Genomic DNA, 19,676 nt, shown 5'->3' on the forward strand with positions numbered 1-19,676 from the left:
TATAGGTATGTATATGTGCGTGTGTGGACATGTATGTATATCCATGTGTATTTGGGTGGGTTGGGCCATTCTTTCGTCTGTTTCCATGCACTACCTTGCTGAAGCAGGAGACAGCGACAAAGTATAATGAAAAAGATAAATTAGATAGAGAGATAGGTTGCAAATCTACGCAGGCACCATCAATTTACATTCAGATAAACTTTGGATGATTTTGTCATGAGTACAAAACATATGTTGTAAACTGTACTTCAGATTCTAAATTTTTTCACGACCTCCAAAATTTGTGAATACTTTCCCTTGTCTTTTCTTATTCCCTTTCACAATTCTGTATTTATTTCAATTAAGGCCTGGCCTTGATGTGGACTTTTGTCCATGGCTGGGGGAAAAACAAAAAACTTTTCTTTATAAAGTGCTACAGCAAAATAAACTCATAAAACATAATTAGCATAAAGATACTGGGACTTCATTATAATGATGATATAGTACAATCTGTAGTGTATTATATAGGGCAAATGGGCTATTTTGTTATAATTTTTGTTAGTAATTGAAAATGGTTTGAAGATGTGTATTTTTTTATTTCCAGATGGACTGAAATTTATTACTTATAGATTCAGAATTCTGTTATAATCAATTTTAGTCGTCTGTTAAAATTATTTATTCCATAATGTAAGAATTACTTTAAGGGAAATTCCAGTTTATGAACTACCATTATATAAGGAATATCTAGCCCTCCTTTTTAAGGAAGATCCTCTCTTTTCGAGTTTGAGATAATATGCTGCAGTTGCATTTTGGGGTAATTTTCCCAAGCCACAGAATCCAGAGGTCCTTCTAATTGAAATTACAGGCAAAAACACTTCCCTTCAAGAATGGGAATATATCTGTCTGTATTTGATAAGGGTTTCATCTTATCAAAAGCAGTGCACAATCTGGTTTGAATGTTACTGATTGCAAGGACCCTGTATGTACAGATCTCTTGAATGTGTGTTATTGACTCTGATTCTGCTTCTTTCCATCCACAGCTACACTGTGGATATCATACTGTCATATGGTTTTCTTGATTCCTGTGATCTGTCTTCCTTTTAGAAGCAGATATATCATTACTTGAGGAATGTATGTTTTTGTAGGAGGTGCTTTAGAATTAATCTGGTAGTATATGCATACTAGAGTGCTCTGCAATTTATTCTTCTTTTAATTGTTTCCACTTCAATGCAGTTCTCAAGTTCTGGTATTATTAAGGAATATGGAAGGATAGGGGGACTCTAATTTATGACCATTGCTTGACTAGATTGTCCATCAAGAGTTCATTTTCCCCTTTCAATTTTTCATCCTCACTACATCGCTAGTAATCTTAAGGAATGCAGTAAGTTAACAGGACATAATGCATGATCAGTGCATTATATTAATTTTGTTTCCTCAGATGATGCCAGATGAAGAACATCACATACTTGTAGACAAGGGCCCGCTGGCAGCCAAGATGGCAGCCCTTCTTGGACTTGTCCACCGGCCTAGTTTGTGGGACACCAACTACTTGCCTTTTGACCTCAGCTCTCTCTCCTTGCTACAGAAACAGGATGAAGAAACTTACACTCAGCTGATGCTCCCACTAGAGAAAATACATTGAGCATTTTTACTCTCTCTGAGAAATTTCATTGCTGTAAATATTCTTTTCATTGCAGTTATAAGAATCTTGGTTTCAGAAAAAATGTGGAAATTACTGTGAAGGAAACAGAAATGAATTCATAGTTGAGAAAATTTTTTTCATGGTGAATACAGAGTCTTGTTACTCTTCCCCTGTTATTATTATTTTTTGTATTCTTCCTATTACATGTAATGATAGTGTGAAATCCACATTGTTTTAAGAATTCTAATGATTTTGTGACATTCTTATTCACTTGATAATGTCGTTTGCGGCATAATGATCTCTTTTCAATTGTCAGTTTGAGTGCTGTCATGTACGTAATGCAGATTAAAGTGCCACCATGTTCTGTGTGCTGTTTTGCACAGCCTAGCAAATCTCCTTAGTGAGTTTTCATAGTGATATCTGGACTCTAGCCAGCCAGCCAGCTTAGTGGTGCTTGAAAATAAGCTTGAGTCACGTATTTCCACTGGTCCTTAAAAGCCTTGATTAAGATGTTCACAAATGGAGATCGCACTATGTGGAGATAACACATCTTTTGTAGATAAAGTTTCAGTTTGGTAATCTGAAACGAGAATAAGCAGAGGAAATGAAATGGGTGGGTTAGGGTAGAAGGGGTTACATAACATTGTGTGCTTCCTGTATATTTTGTGGTGGTCATGCAAGCCAGCACTAGTCTCATCCCTTGAGCTTGTAGTTTGGTCTTCTTTTTCTGCAGCAAGGAGGCTTATATCACGGATCATAAGTTGATTATTATAAGTGCTTGTTCTTCATGTTCTCAGATTTGCCATTACAGTCCATTATCAAAGCTCTGATAGCATTAGTACATGAACTTTAGTTTCTCCCCTTTACATATGATGATGATATGCTGTTGACAGGTTTTCTTCTCATTAAAGATTTTGAAGGTAAGTGCATGTGTTGACACCATGAATTTTAGTGTACTGGGTTTTCTCTATAGTAGAGTATTATATATCTTGAATGTTCATCCCATTTTTCACTGAGGAAACCTTGGCTATTTTCATTAGTAAAATATCTACAGCTTCTGTAGAATAAAGATATAAAAATATATGCTAACATTCCTAAAAAGCAAAACTGATCTTGAATTATTCTCTTGTATTGTTATAATGAGTTTTAACCATACACACTAATGGAAACAATCATTCAGCTGTTTGGTTAGAATGGTAAAGATATCTTTATTATGGACATATGTTTACTTTAAATACTTTACGAAATTTGAAATGGGGTAGCTTAAGAAATATGTTCTTTAGATACACTGGGCTTTCTGTTTATCCATTTCATTTTCTGGCTCAGCAAGATAGCATCAGGAACAAACAGCAAGTAATATGAGAAATAAAGATTTGTCCATTTTCATCTAAAACCTATCCAAAGGAAGAGGTTTCTCCATTAACTGTGTTAAGTGTTCTTTTGTTCTTTTAGGGATGGTACCAGATACAGATTTTATAGCCTTGGAAAAGACAAGGCAATGAGATCTGTGTTGTGATGTTGAGTAAGAAGTTTGGGTGTGCTGAAGTAAGTGCAGCCTCTTTAAGTTTTATGCACTTCAGCTCTTGTTGTAGGCATCTTCACCCTTGATGATAAATTTGCGAATAATCATGCGTAACCTGAAAATAGATAACTGAGTGTCAGTTTCATGCTTAGGATTTTTTGTAGATAATGAAGATACTGAGTATGCTAATTTTTGGGATAGATGCCTGTAAAGTTACAAGAGATCTTGTCTAATAACAAAATAAGCTCATAATCAAAGTTAAGTAAGGATAAGCATGTAGTTACTCTTTGGAAAAGATCTATAGTATATTTGGCTGGGTATTGGTTGACCAATGGCAGTATAACATATAGTTACTAACAAACCAAAGTGCAGTATACGTTGACAATAAGCTTTGTGATAGATAAACTGCAGTCTTTAACATACAAGTGAATTCTTTTGCATTTTTTGTAGCTGTTTACTGTTCCCACATTAACGTAATAGTGCAGTGGACAGATGAAGAAAACACACTCGCTCACATCCACTCTCTTGCTGTTATGTATAATGCATTAAAACTGGAGCCACTCTATCCACAGCGAAGCTCCACAGGCTACTTGGTGATTTCCTATGACAGCTACACAGCCCTGGTTCATCCCTCTGACAGCTTATCAACCCATGTACCACATTGCTCTAATTTGCTGTATCCCAGGCACACCCAGTGCTATCCTGCATGTTTAGGCCTTGATAAAAAAATGGAAGGATTTCATGTATATTGCTGAATATGTTTTGTCGCTGAAATTTATTGTTTGATTATATTCTAGAGGCTTTCATATTTCTTTTTTTCTTTCATACCTGTTTGCCATTTTCCATGTAAGTGAAGTAACACCAGGAACAGACAAAGAAGGGGTTTCATTCTCTCATATACATATACAGGTACAGTAGGGTTGAGGGTCAAGTCAATTGGGAGATAAGTTTGAATGGAGAAAAACTGGAGGAAGTAAAGTGTTTTAGATATCTGGGAGTGGATCTGGCAGCGGATGGAACCATGAAAGCGGAAGTGGATCATAGGGTGGGGGAGGGGGCGAAAATCCTGGGAGCCTTGAAGAATGTGTGTAAGTCGAGAACATTATCTCGGAAAGCAAAAATGGGTATGTTTGAAGGAATAGTGGTTCCAACAATGTTGTATGGTTGCGAGGCATGGGCTATGGATAGAGTTGTGCGCAGGAGGATGGATGTGCTGGAAATGAGATGTTTGAGGACAATGTGTGGTGTGAGGTGGTTTGATCGAGTAAGTAACGTAAGGGTAAGAGAGATGTGTGGAAATAAAAAGAGCGTGGTTGAGAGAGCAGAAGAGGGTGTTTTGAAATGGTTTGGGCACATGGAGAGAATGAGTGAGGAAAGATCGACCAAGAGGATATATGTGTCGGAGGTGGAGGGAACGAGGAGAAGTGGGAGACCAAATTTTAGGTGGAAAGATGGAGTGAAAAAGATTTTGTGTGATCGGGACCTGAACATGCAGGAGGGTGAAAGGAGGGCAAGGAATAGAGTGAATTGGATCGATGTGGTATACCAGGGTTGACGTGCTGTCAGTGGATTGAATCAGGGCATGTGAAGCGTCTGGGGTAAACCATGGAAAGCTGTGTAGGTATGTATATTTGCGTGTGTGGACATATGTATATACATGTGTATGGGGGTGGGTTGGGCCATTTCTTTCGTCTGTTTCCTTGCGCTACCTCGCAAACGCGGGAGACAGCAGAAAAAAAAAAAAACATACAGAATGTTTTGATAATACTTGTTCACATTTTCCCATGTTAGCAAGGTAGCACCAAGAACAGATCAAGAAATGTCTCATTTGCTCACATCCATTCTCTAGCTGTCATGTGTAATACATCAAAACTGCAGTCCCCTATTCATAATCATGCCCCACAGACTTTACCATGGTTTCCCCTGGCTGCTTCATATACCCTGGCTCAGTACACTAACAGCATTTCACTCCCTGTAAAGTATGTTGCTCTATTACACTCTATCCTGTGCATGCCTTTCATCATTCTGCATGTTCAAGCCCTGACTTCCAGAATATTTTTCACTCTATCCTTCCATCTCCAGTTTGATCTCCCTCCCATCTTCTCTCCTCCTTTTCTGACTCATATATCCTCTTTGTCAACCTTTGTTGTTCATTCTCTCCATATGACCAAACCATTTCATCACACCCTCTTCAGTTCTCTATACCAAACTCTTATTTCCACACCTCTTTTACCCTTTTATTTCTTACTCAATCAAACCACCTTTCACCACATGCTGTCCTGAAACATTTCATTTCCAACACATCCACCCTTCCCTGCACATTCGTATCTGTGGCCCATGCCTTGCATCCATACAACATTGGGACTACTACTGTTTCAAACATGCCCAGTTTTGCCCTCCCAGATAACAACCTCTCCACAGATTCCTCAGTGCTCCCAGCATCTTTGCCCCTTACCCATCCTATGACACTTCTACTTTCATGGTTCCATTTTCTGCCATGTCTACTCTCAGTTATCTAAAAGTCATATCCCTACTAACCTGTCCCTCTACCCTGTTAAAGCTTATCACCTTGCTTTTGTTTCCATTTACTCTCAACTTTCTCCTTTTACATAATCTCCTAAACTCAGACTCCATTGTCTGAAGTTTCTCACTCGAAATCTGACACCAGTGTTGTGTCATCACCAAACAACAACTGACTCACGAGGCCCCCCACACCCACTACAGACTGTGTATTTACCCCATACTCTCAGACTCTTGCATGTAATTGCTATCTTTTCCTGATGCTTACACCATCTCTGAATTCCTCATTTTATGTTTTCAACCACTCAGTACCTCCTTCTCAGTCTTCACAATTTTTTCACCCTGCATGGAAATTGTATCACCTCAGCATCTTGCACTCCTTGTCAGTGTCCTTTTCATTGCTCTTAAGCCTTATGTAGTTCAAAAGTTGTTGGCCAGTGTACTGCTGCTGACCTGTATATAAATTATGAATTTTGAATTCCCAGCATGCACAACATCACTTTACATATTTATCATACTGTAGGTCAGTATATCTAGTGACTCTGCTGGTCAGTGTTTATCCAGGTGTTAGAATGTAGAGTGTGACGATATTGTGCTCCTGTGGCATTGTAAGATACCTTTAACTGTGTGGAATTTGCACGAATTAACTTGAATTGAGTAGGCTTCCTGATGATGATGACTGCTTAGATCCAAAGGGTCAGACAGAAGAAAGAGACAGCATTGAAAGTGAAAAAGAGAATATTAAAAACCCTAACCAAACGGTCAGACATATGTTTCTCTCAAAAACATGAGCTTCTTCTGTGGTGCACCAAAATTTGCACTCTACCTTATATTTTTGATGTTTTAATTTTTTATGACATTTCTTCTTCAGTATCTTGATTCGAAGGTTTGCAAATAAAGCCTAGGATATGTGAACATTTTTGATTTGTTTATATGTTGACAGTGATGAGCCAGTACTTGCAGAACTTTTTGATAAAGGAGTTGATTTATTTACACATGTCAAAGCTTTCATTTAGAAATTTAAAGGTCTTTTATCTCTGCTGAATCTTTTCAAAGGAGATTGATCCCCTTCTCATTAACTGTTTGGTTCAAGAGGAGCATGTTAAACTTTAGCAGAAGAAATAGCATTAATGTTCACAAGAAAAAGATGGTTGCTCATTTTCGAACACATTTTATTGCATCATTTGTTTTCATTTTATGTTAGCTAAGACAGCACAGGCTGCTGAGAGATAGCAAAAATGGTTTGGACACAAGGAGAGAATGAGTGCAGAAAGGTTGCTAAAGAGGATATAAGTGTCAGGAGTGGAGGCAACAAGGAGAATGAGAAGACCAAATTGGAGATGAATGATAGAGTGAAAAAGATATTGAGCAAACAGGACCTGAATTATGGAGGAGGATGAAAGGTGTGCATGGAAAAGAGTGAATTGGAATGATGTGGTATGTCGGGGTCAATTCACTCTATTCCTTGCAGTGTTGAAATGATAACTTTGCAAGTAATGGATTACAGTACTTTGTAGGTCTGTTTTAAAGCACTGTAATGGAATAAATTTCATTGCCTTAATTTTAAAGCATATTCAAATTTAGCAGATGGATTGTGTAAAAATCTAATATTATTTCAGTCTTGCTGCTTAACAATATTAAGTTTCATCAAAGACCATTACTTTGTATACATTTATAGCTTTATAAGTCACTGACAACATACTAAAGAACATGAGCATGCAGTTGTCAGGATATGAATAGAAGTTTCATTATCTTTTATGCTGTAACCTGTCTCTGGTGTTTTACTTAACATTGCTGTGATTTGCATTGTGTTTTATGGTGTGTTAAGCAGCATCTTTTCCAGAAGCTGTTGCATTGTGGAATCAGGGAAATTGATGTTCTTTTGGAGAAGGAATTGTTAAGTCATCCAGGGGGTATAAAACAGATGAGTCTGTCTGCTGTATCCATTTAATCAGTGTTAATTCTATTCGCAAATTCTATAAGGTGGCTCAGGAAGATACAAAATATGAACTAGTTTACAGCCTTACCCTTCTCTGTGTGGCCACTTGTACCCCACCCATTTCTCCCAGTGTTTCTAGGGAAACTGAAAAATGAAAAATTATTTTTTTCCAAAATAATCTTTGGAAAGTGTAAAGTACACTTCAACAACTGTGAAACAATGTAAAGAATAAAAACAAAATATGACACCATCTATGTGTTGTAGAGACATTTACAAACTCGCTCTGAGTGATGGTGGGAGGTGTGTAATTGTTCATGCTTCTCCCATTAACAAATAAACCAGCTCATAAAAAGGCCCATTCTGGTCCATATTACATGTGCACACTAACAAGGATGTAAAACATACTTCAACAAGTATAAGATAGCACAAAAGCAAAGTCAAGTGAAAATACTCCGGGCCCAGTCCCAGGTGGTGTCTGAGGGGAGACACTTATTTCAAGCTCAGCATATTGATATTACTGTCTCCAACACTTTACATATTTTCTATAGATATGTTACTTGTCTAATATATGTATATATATACCATACTAATTTTGAATGAATCATAAAACCTGAGTGATGGAGCATTAACTGTGTTCTCTATGGCAAGCAAATTATGAAAAAAGATTTCTTTTAAATGGGTAAATGTATCATGGTTTTTTAAAGTTTATGACAAACAGGAATCCAGTTGTTGTGCTTTTGAAATTGTCAAGGTTAAAACTATAAAGGCCAGTTCCTGCATAGATTTGGAAAACTGATGAAAGCTGTGACCCATACAGCGTCAAACCATGCCAAGTGTGTCGAAGTGAAACTAGACCTCCATACTCATAAAAGTGTTTATATTTCAATCTTTACACTAAGCTGGTTTGTATCTTAGTGTATGCTCTTTTTTTAACATATTCTTGATCACTTTCTCCTCCTTTTTCTTCGTGCAAGGAACCTTATGCCCCCCAGTTTTTTATTCCTAATTGCAACATTTAACCATCCTTGTATGGAGTTCTCAGCACTACAATTCAGTCCTTTGCATCAAAATTGTCAGCACTCACTCAGGTCCTCCCAAAATGCATTTCTTTTTTAATTTCTCTCTTCCTGGTATATAAGCACAAAGGCACCCACCTTTTGTACTCTGTTTTCATTCTATGCCTCATAAACTTTGAACTGAATTTTTTGAACTCTTTTAACGCAGTCCCACAGCTCATTCCATGTGTGATTTTTATGTAATGTTTTTTCAACAGGATTACACAGATAATTCTTGTCAGTTAATTTGAAATCATTTTACTGTCGGCAGTTTGTAAGTATTCTTTAAATGGAATGGGAATTTTTCTCAGTTCAAGTGCGTGATGGAAAATATACCTTACCATTCAGAGATGTGACCTTAGGATGGTGGGTCTAGAAAGTTCCAGAGCTCATCAATCAAGGTTCAGTGATAAGAAAGCTAATGAAAGTCTAGTACTAGTTTGAAGTGTCAAGGGGCATGAGTAGATGTGAAAAAAAAATCCAAGAATAATGAACATAATTTTCTAAAGTACATGGTTTAAACAGCAGAGAGAAATCTTTTAGTTGTGATTAATCAGATTCAGTGGCTACTGCCAAGTCTTTGCATGGTTATCATGCCAGATTTAATAGTAGCTCAACCAACAAGTGTAATGGTGTCTTTTTAAGTTTTATTGAAACAGAAGTGGCAACAGTAACATGTTGATATGCAAATTGCAAAAGGTCGTCTGGATAAAGTGACTTATTTTGACTGACCAACTCTCTGCTCTCTGTAGATATTTAAGATAGGGGATCAACTTGTTTTCTGAGGTCATTATTGAAGGATAGTGTTAAAAACAAGGGGACTAGTTGCTCATATAATAAAAACCTCTGTATTTAAAGTTTTGATTGTTTTCAGTGATCTTTTTTCATACCATCTTTAAAAAAAAGCATTAGTGACCCAGATGGCTTTTCTAAATGGTGGAATGGAACTAGTACTAATGTTTCATTGGATTTGATAATACCACATTGCTCTCTGTGTTGCAAGTTTACTATGACAAGCAACAAATACACACAGGCTGTTTGCAAAAACAGCCCAGTAAAAGCAAATCCAACCAGAAGCTTGATTCAGTTGAAGTGAGTTATAATTTCCTGTAATACTGATCGAACAGCAAGTTTATCCTCATAAAAGTGTTATTATTATTCTACCATAATAGCCAATTTTGGGATTCTTAATGGCTTTTTCCTCAGTGGAATTAGTTGTCTAGGAGTTAGGTCATACACAGTCTAGCAATAATTCTAGTTCCTGCCATAATTATCCACTGGTATTGTCATTGATTTTCATCTTTTCCTGTTTTTGTCAAATTCATGTGGACTGCTCTAGGGATCTTTCCTCAGTCACTGAAATATTTAAAATATGTAGAGTTACCATCAACACTGATAGTTCAGTTTACATTAAGTATTTAGTTTTTGCCCAGATGAATGACCCAGTAGCCTTTGAATCTTAATAAAGCAGCTGTTACAAGTCTATCTCTGTTTTCATACTTATGGGAAAGGTGGTTTTAGGGAAAGGCGGTGTTCATTTGCTTCATTGGATATAAACTATTAATGCTTTAATGCTAGTGCCTCTTGGAATCAATAATGTGGCATAACAGTGCATGAAGAATTACTTACTCATACAAAGTGGATGACTATTTTTCCCAGCAGGTTGTGTACCTATATGGTGAGGCTTACAGTTTACCTTATACTGTCTAAATAGAGAAAAATCATACCTGTTTCACTTTGGAAAATTTATAATCTCCAAAAGTTTTGGTTGTACCCTTCTTAAGAATGTTAATAGGGCCCATAAAAGCTTTTATTTTACTGTAGATGATCTGTGTATGTTGCCATCTATATACAGTAAATACGTTATGCTGTACATAGTGTAGATATTCATTAATGGTTTGTATTTTACTTGTTATGTAAATATTGGAGGTATATAATGAATAACAAAACTGTAAAGATATGATTTAAGTGCAATAAAGCATTATATCATGTGGGTATTTTGTATTGTACTTTTATAACGTAATTATGAGCCACAAGACAGTGAGTGTCTAAAGATACAGAGAAGGAAGCCAAAAAAGGTGGAGAAACAGTGTGTTTGAAAAGAAGGGGAACTACTGAAGAGATGTTTAAACCGTGAAATAAGTAAAACACAGAGGGATTGATTAGAGAATTATTCAAATGATAAGAAAACACACAGAGGAATATAGCATATGATAGGGTTTAAAGAATATGAAATTGGAGTAAAGTTATGCCAAGATGGTAGTGGGAAATCCGAAGTGAAAAGTTCAGTATAGTCATATAAGGGAGAAGATTGGGAGGTGCAGTGAAAGCTCTGGTCTATGGGAAAAATTCAAGTGTAGAGCTTATGAAGTTCTTGCCTCAATGCTTATGTATGGATGTGAAACCCAAATTTATATATGTTAGAATAAGTGAAGATACAAGAGCTATTGAGATGGATAGATTATTAAGTGTAACTAGGATAAAAAGCATAGCTAGAAAAAATAATGAAGGGAAGGGTGTGTGGTGTGTAAGGATGATGCATAGATTTATGGGTGAAGATTTTGTGAAAAGACCTCAAGAAAGGCACATGGAAGAATGTATCACATGATGGTTTAGGCATGTAGAACATAGTGCAGATGATTGGTTGGTCAAGAAGTTATGTGGTTGTGTAGTAGAGAGTTCAAGGAGGGTAGTTAAGAGATTAATCTGGTAAGAAAACTGGCTCAGGCCAAGGATAGTTTGAATGTTGATGTTAGAGTAATAATTCCGGGTAATCGGATTCAGTTGAAGCTCATTGTGTATAGGGATGGTGTGAAGGGAGACGGTAGTGGTGTCCACTCAACTTTAGTGTCCAGAGTGAAAATGCCATACTTTATTAGGAGTGGAAGTCTGTGCTTGACTCATATTTTGGGTATGGTGGTCAGAGGTCGTACGTGCATGGTTCAGCCCACGATTATTGCCAATGGAATTTATTGTATTGGGTATAAGTTGGTGTAAAATCACATTACAGCAAAATAGTGAGTGGAATAACGTAGAGCATCTGAAATAGGTAAAAATAACATTGTCTAGGAAGAAATTAAGGCACACAAGATACATATGAGTCCTGGAGGGAGAAAAATAGTGGAAGAATGCGTGGAATGGAGTATGCGAGGGAGGCATGTAAGGACAGTTGTAAGTGAAAACACATTTTCCTTGGCTACCCTTTAATGGGAGTTCCCAAAGGGAACGGGCGTCAGAGATATAGATAGAGGTTCCTGGGATGAAAAAAAAAAAAGATGAAGATGTATAGAGTTATACATGTGTAGAGAGAAAAAAAATACATAAAGAACTATAATCACATTATATCACACATGGGTTGGTCTGTGTGATGAGGTTTGCCCACTTAAGGTCATGTAAGGAACACAGGTCTGCAAGAGAAGCAAGGCTGCAGGACAAAATGTTTGATTGTTCATTGGACTAACATTACTGTGGTTCATTAATTAGCTCAGTCGTGGTAAACTGTATTATACAGAAAGATAAATGGCTGGCGAAACCGGAGGAAGTAAATGTAGTAGAACATAGAGACTGAACATAATGTAATTATGAATGGTGGGGGAAGGATAATGATATACTCTTCAGTACGTGACTCAAGACATATGTTACCTTCGGCTGACAAGACTCGGTAAGGGAATATTTGAGGCCGACAAACGAGCTCTTTAATTATCATCCAGCTGTTGCGGGAAAACTAATTACAGACCAATTAATGTGATGCTATGTCTTGCACCAATGTTGCAGTGAGCTTCATGTACACTTGTGTGGCACTTACAGTTTACATGTCCTTTAGTAAAACTAAAGCATAACAATAGATAATGTAGGAATTTTTGAGAAGAACCTTAACATAAATCACTTGAATCCCAGCAATACCACCTGTACACCGCTGGTACGAGATATTTTTCGTGGTAAAAGTAGACCACGAATATTATTCCTTTATTCCCATCATAATGGACAACTGTTAGCAAATGTATCGTACAGCAACACAGAGTTGACCATGAGTGGTTCGTTGAATAGTAATAAATGGATCAAGTGTAATCTGCCAATTCTCAGCCTCCTTAACTTTCAGCTGACGTCATAAAGTAATGATGAGACCTTGTAAATACGCAAAGCTTTATAGATATTTCTTACAAAAAGTCTCCTAAAATGTTACATTTATTAAAATTTTTTATACGCAGAGGTATTAGATAATTATAAAAAGGGGAAAGGAGTAGATATAATTTGTCGGAAATGTACAATAAACATCGGAAAAGTAAACTGGTTAAGCGGTATTTTCGGCGTGTGAGAGTAGCACATGGTGGGGTCGCCAGGGTAACGGAGTCAACCTGGCCAGACAGAGGCAAACAAACCGCCGGCCGAGGGGGTCATGGTGACCAGGGTCTCCCTCCTGTGTTCATGTCACAAATGTCTCGCTTCTCTAGTGTCAGCAAGTGCCAGTATCATGAACTACATTATGGTGACGAGTGAATGTTCTGTGAGGTAATGTGATAACGTCCCCAGATGACATACCAAGGAGTTAATAACTGCAACAAGCAAGAGGAGTTTGTGATTTATTGTTTCGTCGATTTGTTGACATTGCAGGTTAGTGTATACCCGCTGTATTTATACAGTCAAATACATTTTATTAATTGACGCCATAGCAAGATAACGTAAAGAGTCGTATCAAGTGTGGAAAGCATTTTATCGATCAAGACGAAGTAGCAGTGACGACACTGCTTCTGAGGTTACCCTCCAGGTTCTCCAGCTACTTATCTGAGTTGAACGAGGCAGTTAATGGTTTGATGAAGGACTTACAATACGTTGTGGGTGTGGAGTGTGCCACTTGTTATAACGAAGTGGTGGGCTAAGGTGGTAAGTTAACCGTGGTAGTTGGCCATAGTTTGTAACATTCATGTCTTGCTTGAAGCTTCTTCAAATGGTAGAACATTGAACATTTTTCCAAGCTACATCATGCCACCACTTTCATAATTAACTCAAGTTTTAGAATTTTGTACGAGAACTGCTGGAAGACTGAGTGGTATTAAGTATGCATTCCTTGATTAACATTTATAGGTACGTGCATTTGTATGGATGTATATACTCTATTTATATATCTAGGCCTACCTACCCCCCACAAGCAGGTGGGTTAGGAACATTGGATTTATATAGTCCAATTTTCAGAGCAGGTGGAGTGTGAGGCAGTCATGGGTCCAGGACGTGTACAGTGTTCCCAGCTTATTTATGGGTCGTTTTGATGTTAGTAGAGCACGACTAATCACGCCCCTCACCACGCCCTTGAACGTTGATTAATACTTCAAGATTCCTTCAGTCAGGACTGCTGCATATTGCTTGTGATGGCAGTTACGTTGTAAATTGATGTACGCACCGTGAGCAAAATGTCTGTGTTTGCTTACAGAAGCATCACAAAGTACGAGAAACCTTTATACTAACACATGATTCTTCAGCCATCCCCCCTATGTACTTTTTTCCTGCTTCCCTGATCACGTAAGCTTGATGACCATTTCCAAAATACATCGACTATTGTGGCTGGTTTGAAAATGTGAGAGGGGGGCACATGCCCCAGATGGAAGTGCGGTAATTACCCACTGACCTCCAGGTGTTGTGCGCCAGTTGTTCTCAGTAGTTTTGACCTTTAACAATCATTCTGGACAGTAAATGATCTTTGAACATTTTACAATCACATTTGTGTTGTCTGAGAGAGGAAGCTTAGCGTTTTTAGGATTCTAAAGTGGAAACTTTAGTTTTATAATTATTCGTCTTAAGGATTCGTCAAATCCAGTTGTTTATATAGGTTGTTTGTGTCATACTAATATTCTTAGTTTAAATACTTTCACTAATATAACTAAATTACGTTGTGATATTTTCATTATCTTTCTGAAATATTTCGCCTATATTTATTCGCAGTTTTCAGTAAATGAGATTTTTATAATTGTTCCGACATCATGGGAATGACACCAAAGCTCGTACACACACAGGCAGGATGTATGTAACCTCCTACTGAACCCTTCCTTGTTGGTATGATTCGTGTGTTGTTTATTTGCTGACTCGTGTGTGCTAGTGTGTGTTTTTCTATGTAGGTATGATTTCGTGTTTTTTTTTTTTAAGTGTGTACTTATGTGAATGCTTCTTCAAGATATGTACTTTAATTCATCCGTAGAGCGTTGTCTCTCTCTCTCTCTCTCTCTCTCTCTCTCTCTCTCTCTCTCTCTCTCTCTCTCTCTCTCTCACAGTTACGTTGTGGCATTCAGTCCACAGACGAACAATTTCTCCGTCTGACGCGTTGACAACACGTAACTTTAAGATTTTGCCTGCGGTGAGCAGTGCTTGGTACCGCTGGCTTACGACAATATCCGGTCGTAGTAAGCGCTCCCCCTCCTCCTTCCCATGGCCAGCACTCACAGCTCACAGCAGTAAAATGTCGTGCTGTTTGAGAAAGTGGAAACATCGTAATAACACGCGTTGTGCCGAACACTTGTGGGGACGGAGGGAAGAAAAAATGCCCTTGTGGTCTAGCACCTGAAATGGCGGAACTGTGATGACATTTTTGCCCCTGCAGGAGCTGTCTGTAGTTCACATTTTTCTCTCTCGTTTAGTTCGGCTTTAAGGACGAATGCGGAAGTGTTGGGAAGGGACCAAGCCAGATGAAGAATTGATAGGTACGTTGGTTGGTAATATAACGATATTCAACTGAAATTAGCTATCAGTAATTCATAATTTGATGCATCTCGGAATGACCTACCTACCCTTCCCTACGTATGATGATTGAAAATCAGTAGATTTTTAACGAAACGTCACATCCACACCAATGACACAGCCTAGTTGGCATCAAACTTGTATATCTCCTGCTTCAGGAGCTTCTGGCCCTATGAGGCTCCTGCACCAGGTCCACCGGTCGAGACCATACGTGTGTCTGTTCCACAGTGTGCATGGGACTTGAGTAGTAAGTGTACGTTGTGTTCTTTGAGACAGCTGCATCGTGGGCAGGGAGGGTCTTCTGGAGATATGTCGAAGCGGCGTTTGTCGTGATGGACGATTGCCAGAGCGTGTACGGGGGAGTGACGCGTGTTTGTCCAGGAAGTGTGTTTGCCTGTCGACCTAGCCATCTCTCGCTCTCTCTGATTGGATCCAGTTTGATACATCTTCTCAAGTTTCGTAGATCTTTCATTGATAAATCCCTTAAGTTGGCAAAGATTTTGTTTTATAAACCCAAACCTCCCCTTGATACCAAGAATCTTTTAGTTCTCACTTTTAGTGATGATTTTACATCACTTCCCAGGTTGCTTAAATCCTTTATTGTAAATATAGTTTTGAGCCATAACAATACTATAAAGAATCTCTTGATCAAAAACTCGCCAGAAAATTCTGCGGGTTGTGTTTACACAATACCTTGTAGAATTTTTATCCTGTTTTATGTTGGGCAGACTGGTAAGGATCTTTATGTTAGACTTCAGCAACATGAATGTGGTATAGGAATAGGACAAGAACCAAATGTTTTGTTTAATCATGTTAAAAATTATGACCACAGTATTGACTGGACTCATGCCAATTCAGTTATTAACTGTAAGTCCTTTACACCGAGAAATATTATTGAATCTTCTGTTTTTAAATCCACAATGAAAATTAACTATATTGGATCGCTTTGTTGTATCAGTCATGTGCAATGTACCGAAACCACAGCTCCCTACCCATATCCAGGCCCCACAAAACTTTCCATTGTTTTACCCCAAATGTTTCCCATGTCCTGGTTCAGTCCATTGACAGCACGTCGACCCCGGTATACCACATCGTTCCAGTTCACTCTAGTCCTTGCACACTTCTCACCCTCTTGGATGTTCAGGCCCCGACCTCTCAAAATCTTTTTCACTCCATCTTTTCACCTTCAATTTGGTCTCCCACTTCTCCTCGTTCCCTCCACCTCTGACACATAAATCCTCTTTGTCAATCTTTCCTCTCATTTTCTCCATGTGACCAAACCATTTCAATACACCCTCTTCTGCTCTCTCAACCCCACTCTTTTTATTACCACACATCTATCTTACCCTTTCGTTACTTACTCGAACACCTCACACCACATATTGTCCTCAAACATCTCATTTCCAACACATACACCCTCCTCCGCACAACCTCATCTATAACCCACGCCTCGCAACCATATAATATCGTTGGAACTACTCTTCATTCAAACATACACATATTTGCTCTCCAAGATAACGCCCTGGTAAGTCACCATATATATGATTAAAGCTTACCGAATAGAATATAGTGTACACCACACACACACACACACACACACACACACACACACACACACACACATATATATATATATATATATATATATATATATATATATATATATATATATATATATATATATAAAGTCATATAATGACCACAGCTTCACCATGCTCCTAGCGGTACTACGATGACGTCAGAGCCATGGTCAGCACAGGAAGCGTTTGTGAAGCAGTTTAGTGAAGGACCGTCGGCTGGGCCCCCGTCAGGCACGACCCATACAAAAACCCGAGGTATGAAGCACGGTGGCAGCTGCTGCTGCTCCTCATCTGTCGAGGTTGTCGACAATACTGACAAGAACGTCCTCTGTCGTGTATGCAAATGTCTTTGGAATGTTCCAAAACATTGCTCAGTCGCTCATTGCAGAACATTGCTGTTCAGTCCATTGCAGAGCATTGTTCAGTCCTTCCTTGCAGATCATTGTTCAGTCCATTGCACAACATTGTTTACTTCATTGCAGAACATTGTTCAGTCCTTCATTGCAGAACATTGTTCACTCGTTCGTTGCAGAACATTGCTCACTCTATTGTAGAACATTGTTCACTCGTTCATGGACGTTTATATTTTACTCTCACGGTTTCAGGACCTGGGCAGATTTCAGTCTATAGCATGTTGACCTATAAGACCGTATTTCAGGCTGCCAGATGCCATTTTTCTGCAGCCTTGTATATAGTGCACTTGATAGCACACACATCCAGCGCAGGTGTTCCAGCAGCTCACATTATCCTGAAGGTACTTCAGGATCAAAGGCACGACTCAAGGGTTACCAAAGTTTGGTCTTTAAGTCCAGCAAAGGCCACCTTTCAAGGGCCAGCAGAGGTACACCACAAACTCCAAAGTGACCACAGATTTCAAATTTTTGACATTCAGCCTCGAAGGTCTGTGGAAACCCAACAAAGACCACGTCTCATAGCTTGTGTGGTCTTTATATTAACTGATATAAAGCAATTTTTTTTGTTAATCCCATTTTTCCCTCCGTGCAGCGCCTGGCACCCCAGTTAGTTACTTATATACTTATGAAGGGTATATATGACAGCACCGGGTCCTTACTTAAGAGTGTACTCGCTTACTTAGATACAGCCGGAGGAATACACTACACCGTTGTATTATCTGTCTTGGTTGTGTTTACATAAACTGTGAACCATCAAGAGTGAATCTGTTAGTTCCTTTGTCCTTTGAGCACGACAGTGCAATACGACCCTTGAGCATAATGGAACGACTTGGTGTACTGGCTTCAGTTAAGGGACGACCCTTAAAGTCGTCGGTACGACCCTGTTTATGAAACCCCGGATCGTTCCCACCCACACGACCTTCCAGCAGCTGATAACGATTACATTACCCACTGAACCTGACGTTGTTAGAACATGGCAACGCTTGCTTCGTTTGTGACATTGGTAGAACATGGCAACACTTGCCTCTTTTGTGACATTGTTAGAACATGGCAACACTTGCCTCGTTTGTGGCGTTGTTAGAACATGGCAACACTTGCCTCGTTTGTGGCGTTGTTAGAACAAGGCAACACTTGCCTCGTTTGTGGCGTTGTTAGAACATGGCAACACTTGCCTCTTTTGTGACATTGTTAGAACATGGCAACACTTGCCTCGTTTGTGGCGTTGTTAGAACATGGCAACACTTGCCTCTTTTGTGACATTGTTAGAACATGGCAACACGCCTCGTTTGTGGCGTTGTTAGAACATGGCAACACTTGCCTCGTTTGTGGCGTTGTTAGAACATGGCAACACTTGCCTCTTTTGTGACATTGTTAGAACATGGCAACACGCCTCGTTTGTGACGTTGTTAGAACATGGCAACACTTGCCTCGTTTGTGGTGTTACCACATTCCTTCTGGTGTGTCACACGGGTGTCATAACCTTATGTTTGGTGTCAGCGTGTGTGGTGTCACAAGAACCCCTGACTGTGTCTTGGGATTTATTTCTCTGGTCTGGGAATCATTGTAGTAGCTGGTCACTGTGGTGTGTGTGTGTGTGTGTGTGTGTGTGTGTGTTATCGCAAGTAGGGTGACCAAAGCAGAACTCAGTATTCGAGATTGGGACGCACCATCAGGTAACGCGTGAGGATTACCTTTTAGACTTGATACCTTATCTAAGAAGCGTTCAATGTTGTTTTTCATTTTTCCTTCTTGTGTGGGTTATGTGTCATGTTTACTTGATTCTGGGTCATGGGAGACTAGAAAACATGAACGTTTCTCTCCATTACGTTTTGTAAAAGTCAACAGAATTGATATTATGGTTTTAATCAGAAATGGACGTGGTATCAAGACTGATCCCTGAGGCACCCCACTTGTTACGTCTAACCATTCCCAGGCTTGACCGTCATGATCAATACCCTCTGGTTACGACCATTCCACCACTGTCTTAACAACGGAACGACAACCCCATCTAGACTTCTCGTAATATTTGATGCAAAAATTTATCTAATGCTTTATTAAAATCTCACTAGATGAATGTTGCTTCGTCATACATATTGGTTATGATATGAATCAGGTTCATTTGTCAGACATAAACGATGTTGTATCACACTTTTCCATGAGTCATGAAGTCATGATGATCACAGTGTTGTTAGCCAGTTGTGGTTCCTACAACGTTGCCATCCCTGACGTAGGAGGCGACATGCAGGGAGAGACCTGCTGGTGTTGTACTGGTAAGCGACCAGTCGTGTGGCACTGTGTGTAGC

The 19,676-nt window shown here is 38.9% G+C and overlaps 2 protein-coding genes across 8 annotated transcripts in view; both read left to right on the forward strand.

Moving 5' to 3' along the window:
• The window catches only part of LOC139746575 (uncharacterized), a 31,067-nt gene extending 20,419 nt beyond the window's left edge, over nucleotides 1–10,648 (forward strand). For all 3 annotated transcript variants that reach the window (XM_071657958.1, XM_071657957.1, XM_071657959.1), the window contains exon 8: nucleotides 1,418–10,648. In XM_071657958.1, the coding sequence (XP_071514059.1) occupies nucleotides 1,418–1,621 (204 nt within the window). In that variant the 3' untranslated portion in view covers nucleotides 1,622–10,648. The remainder of the gene's footprint in view (nucleotides 1–1,417) is intronic.
• Nucleotides 10,649–13,015: 2,367 nt separating this feature from the next.
• The window catches only part of LOC139746468 (uncharacterized), a 159,704-nt gene continuing 153,043 nt past the window's right edge, over nucleotides 13,016–19,676 (forward strand). For 3 of the 5 annotated variants that reach the window (XM_071657729.1, XM_071657725.1, XM_071657726.1), the window contains exon 1: nucleotides 13,016–13,268. The gene's annotated coding sequence lies outside the window, so the exon portion shown is untranslated. The remainder of the gene's footprint in view (nucleotides 13,269–19,676) is intronic. The other 2 variants (XM_071657727.1, XM_071657728.1) reach the window with 1 other exon arrangement.

Source organism: Panulirus ornatus, chromosome 65 (genome assembly GCF_036320965.1).
Source record: "Panulirus ornatus isolate Po-2019 chromosome 65, ASM3632096v1, whole genome shotgun sequence".
In the NCBI taxonomy this organism is placed as follows: Eukaryota; Metazoa; Arthropoda; class Malacostraca; order Decapoda; family Palinuridae; genus Panulirus; species Panulirus ornatus.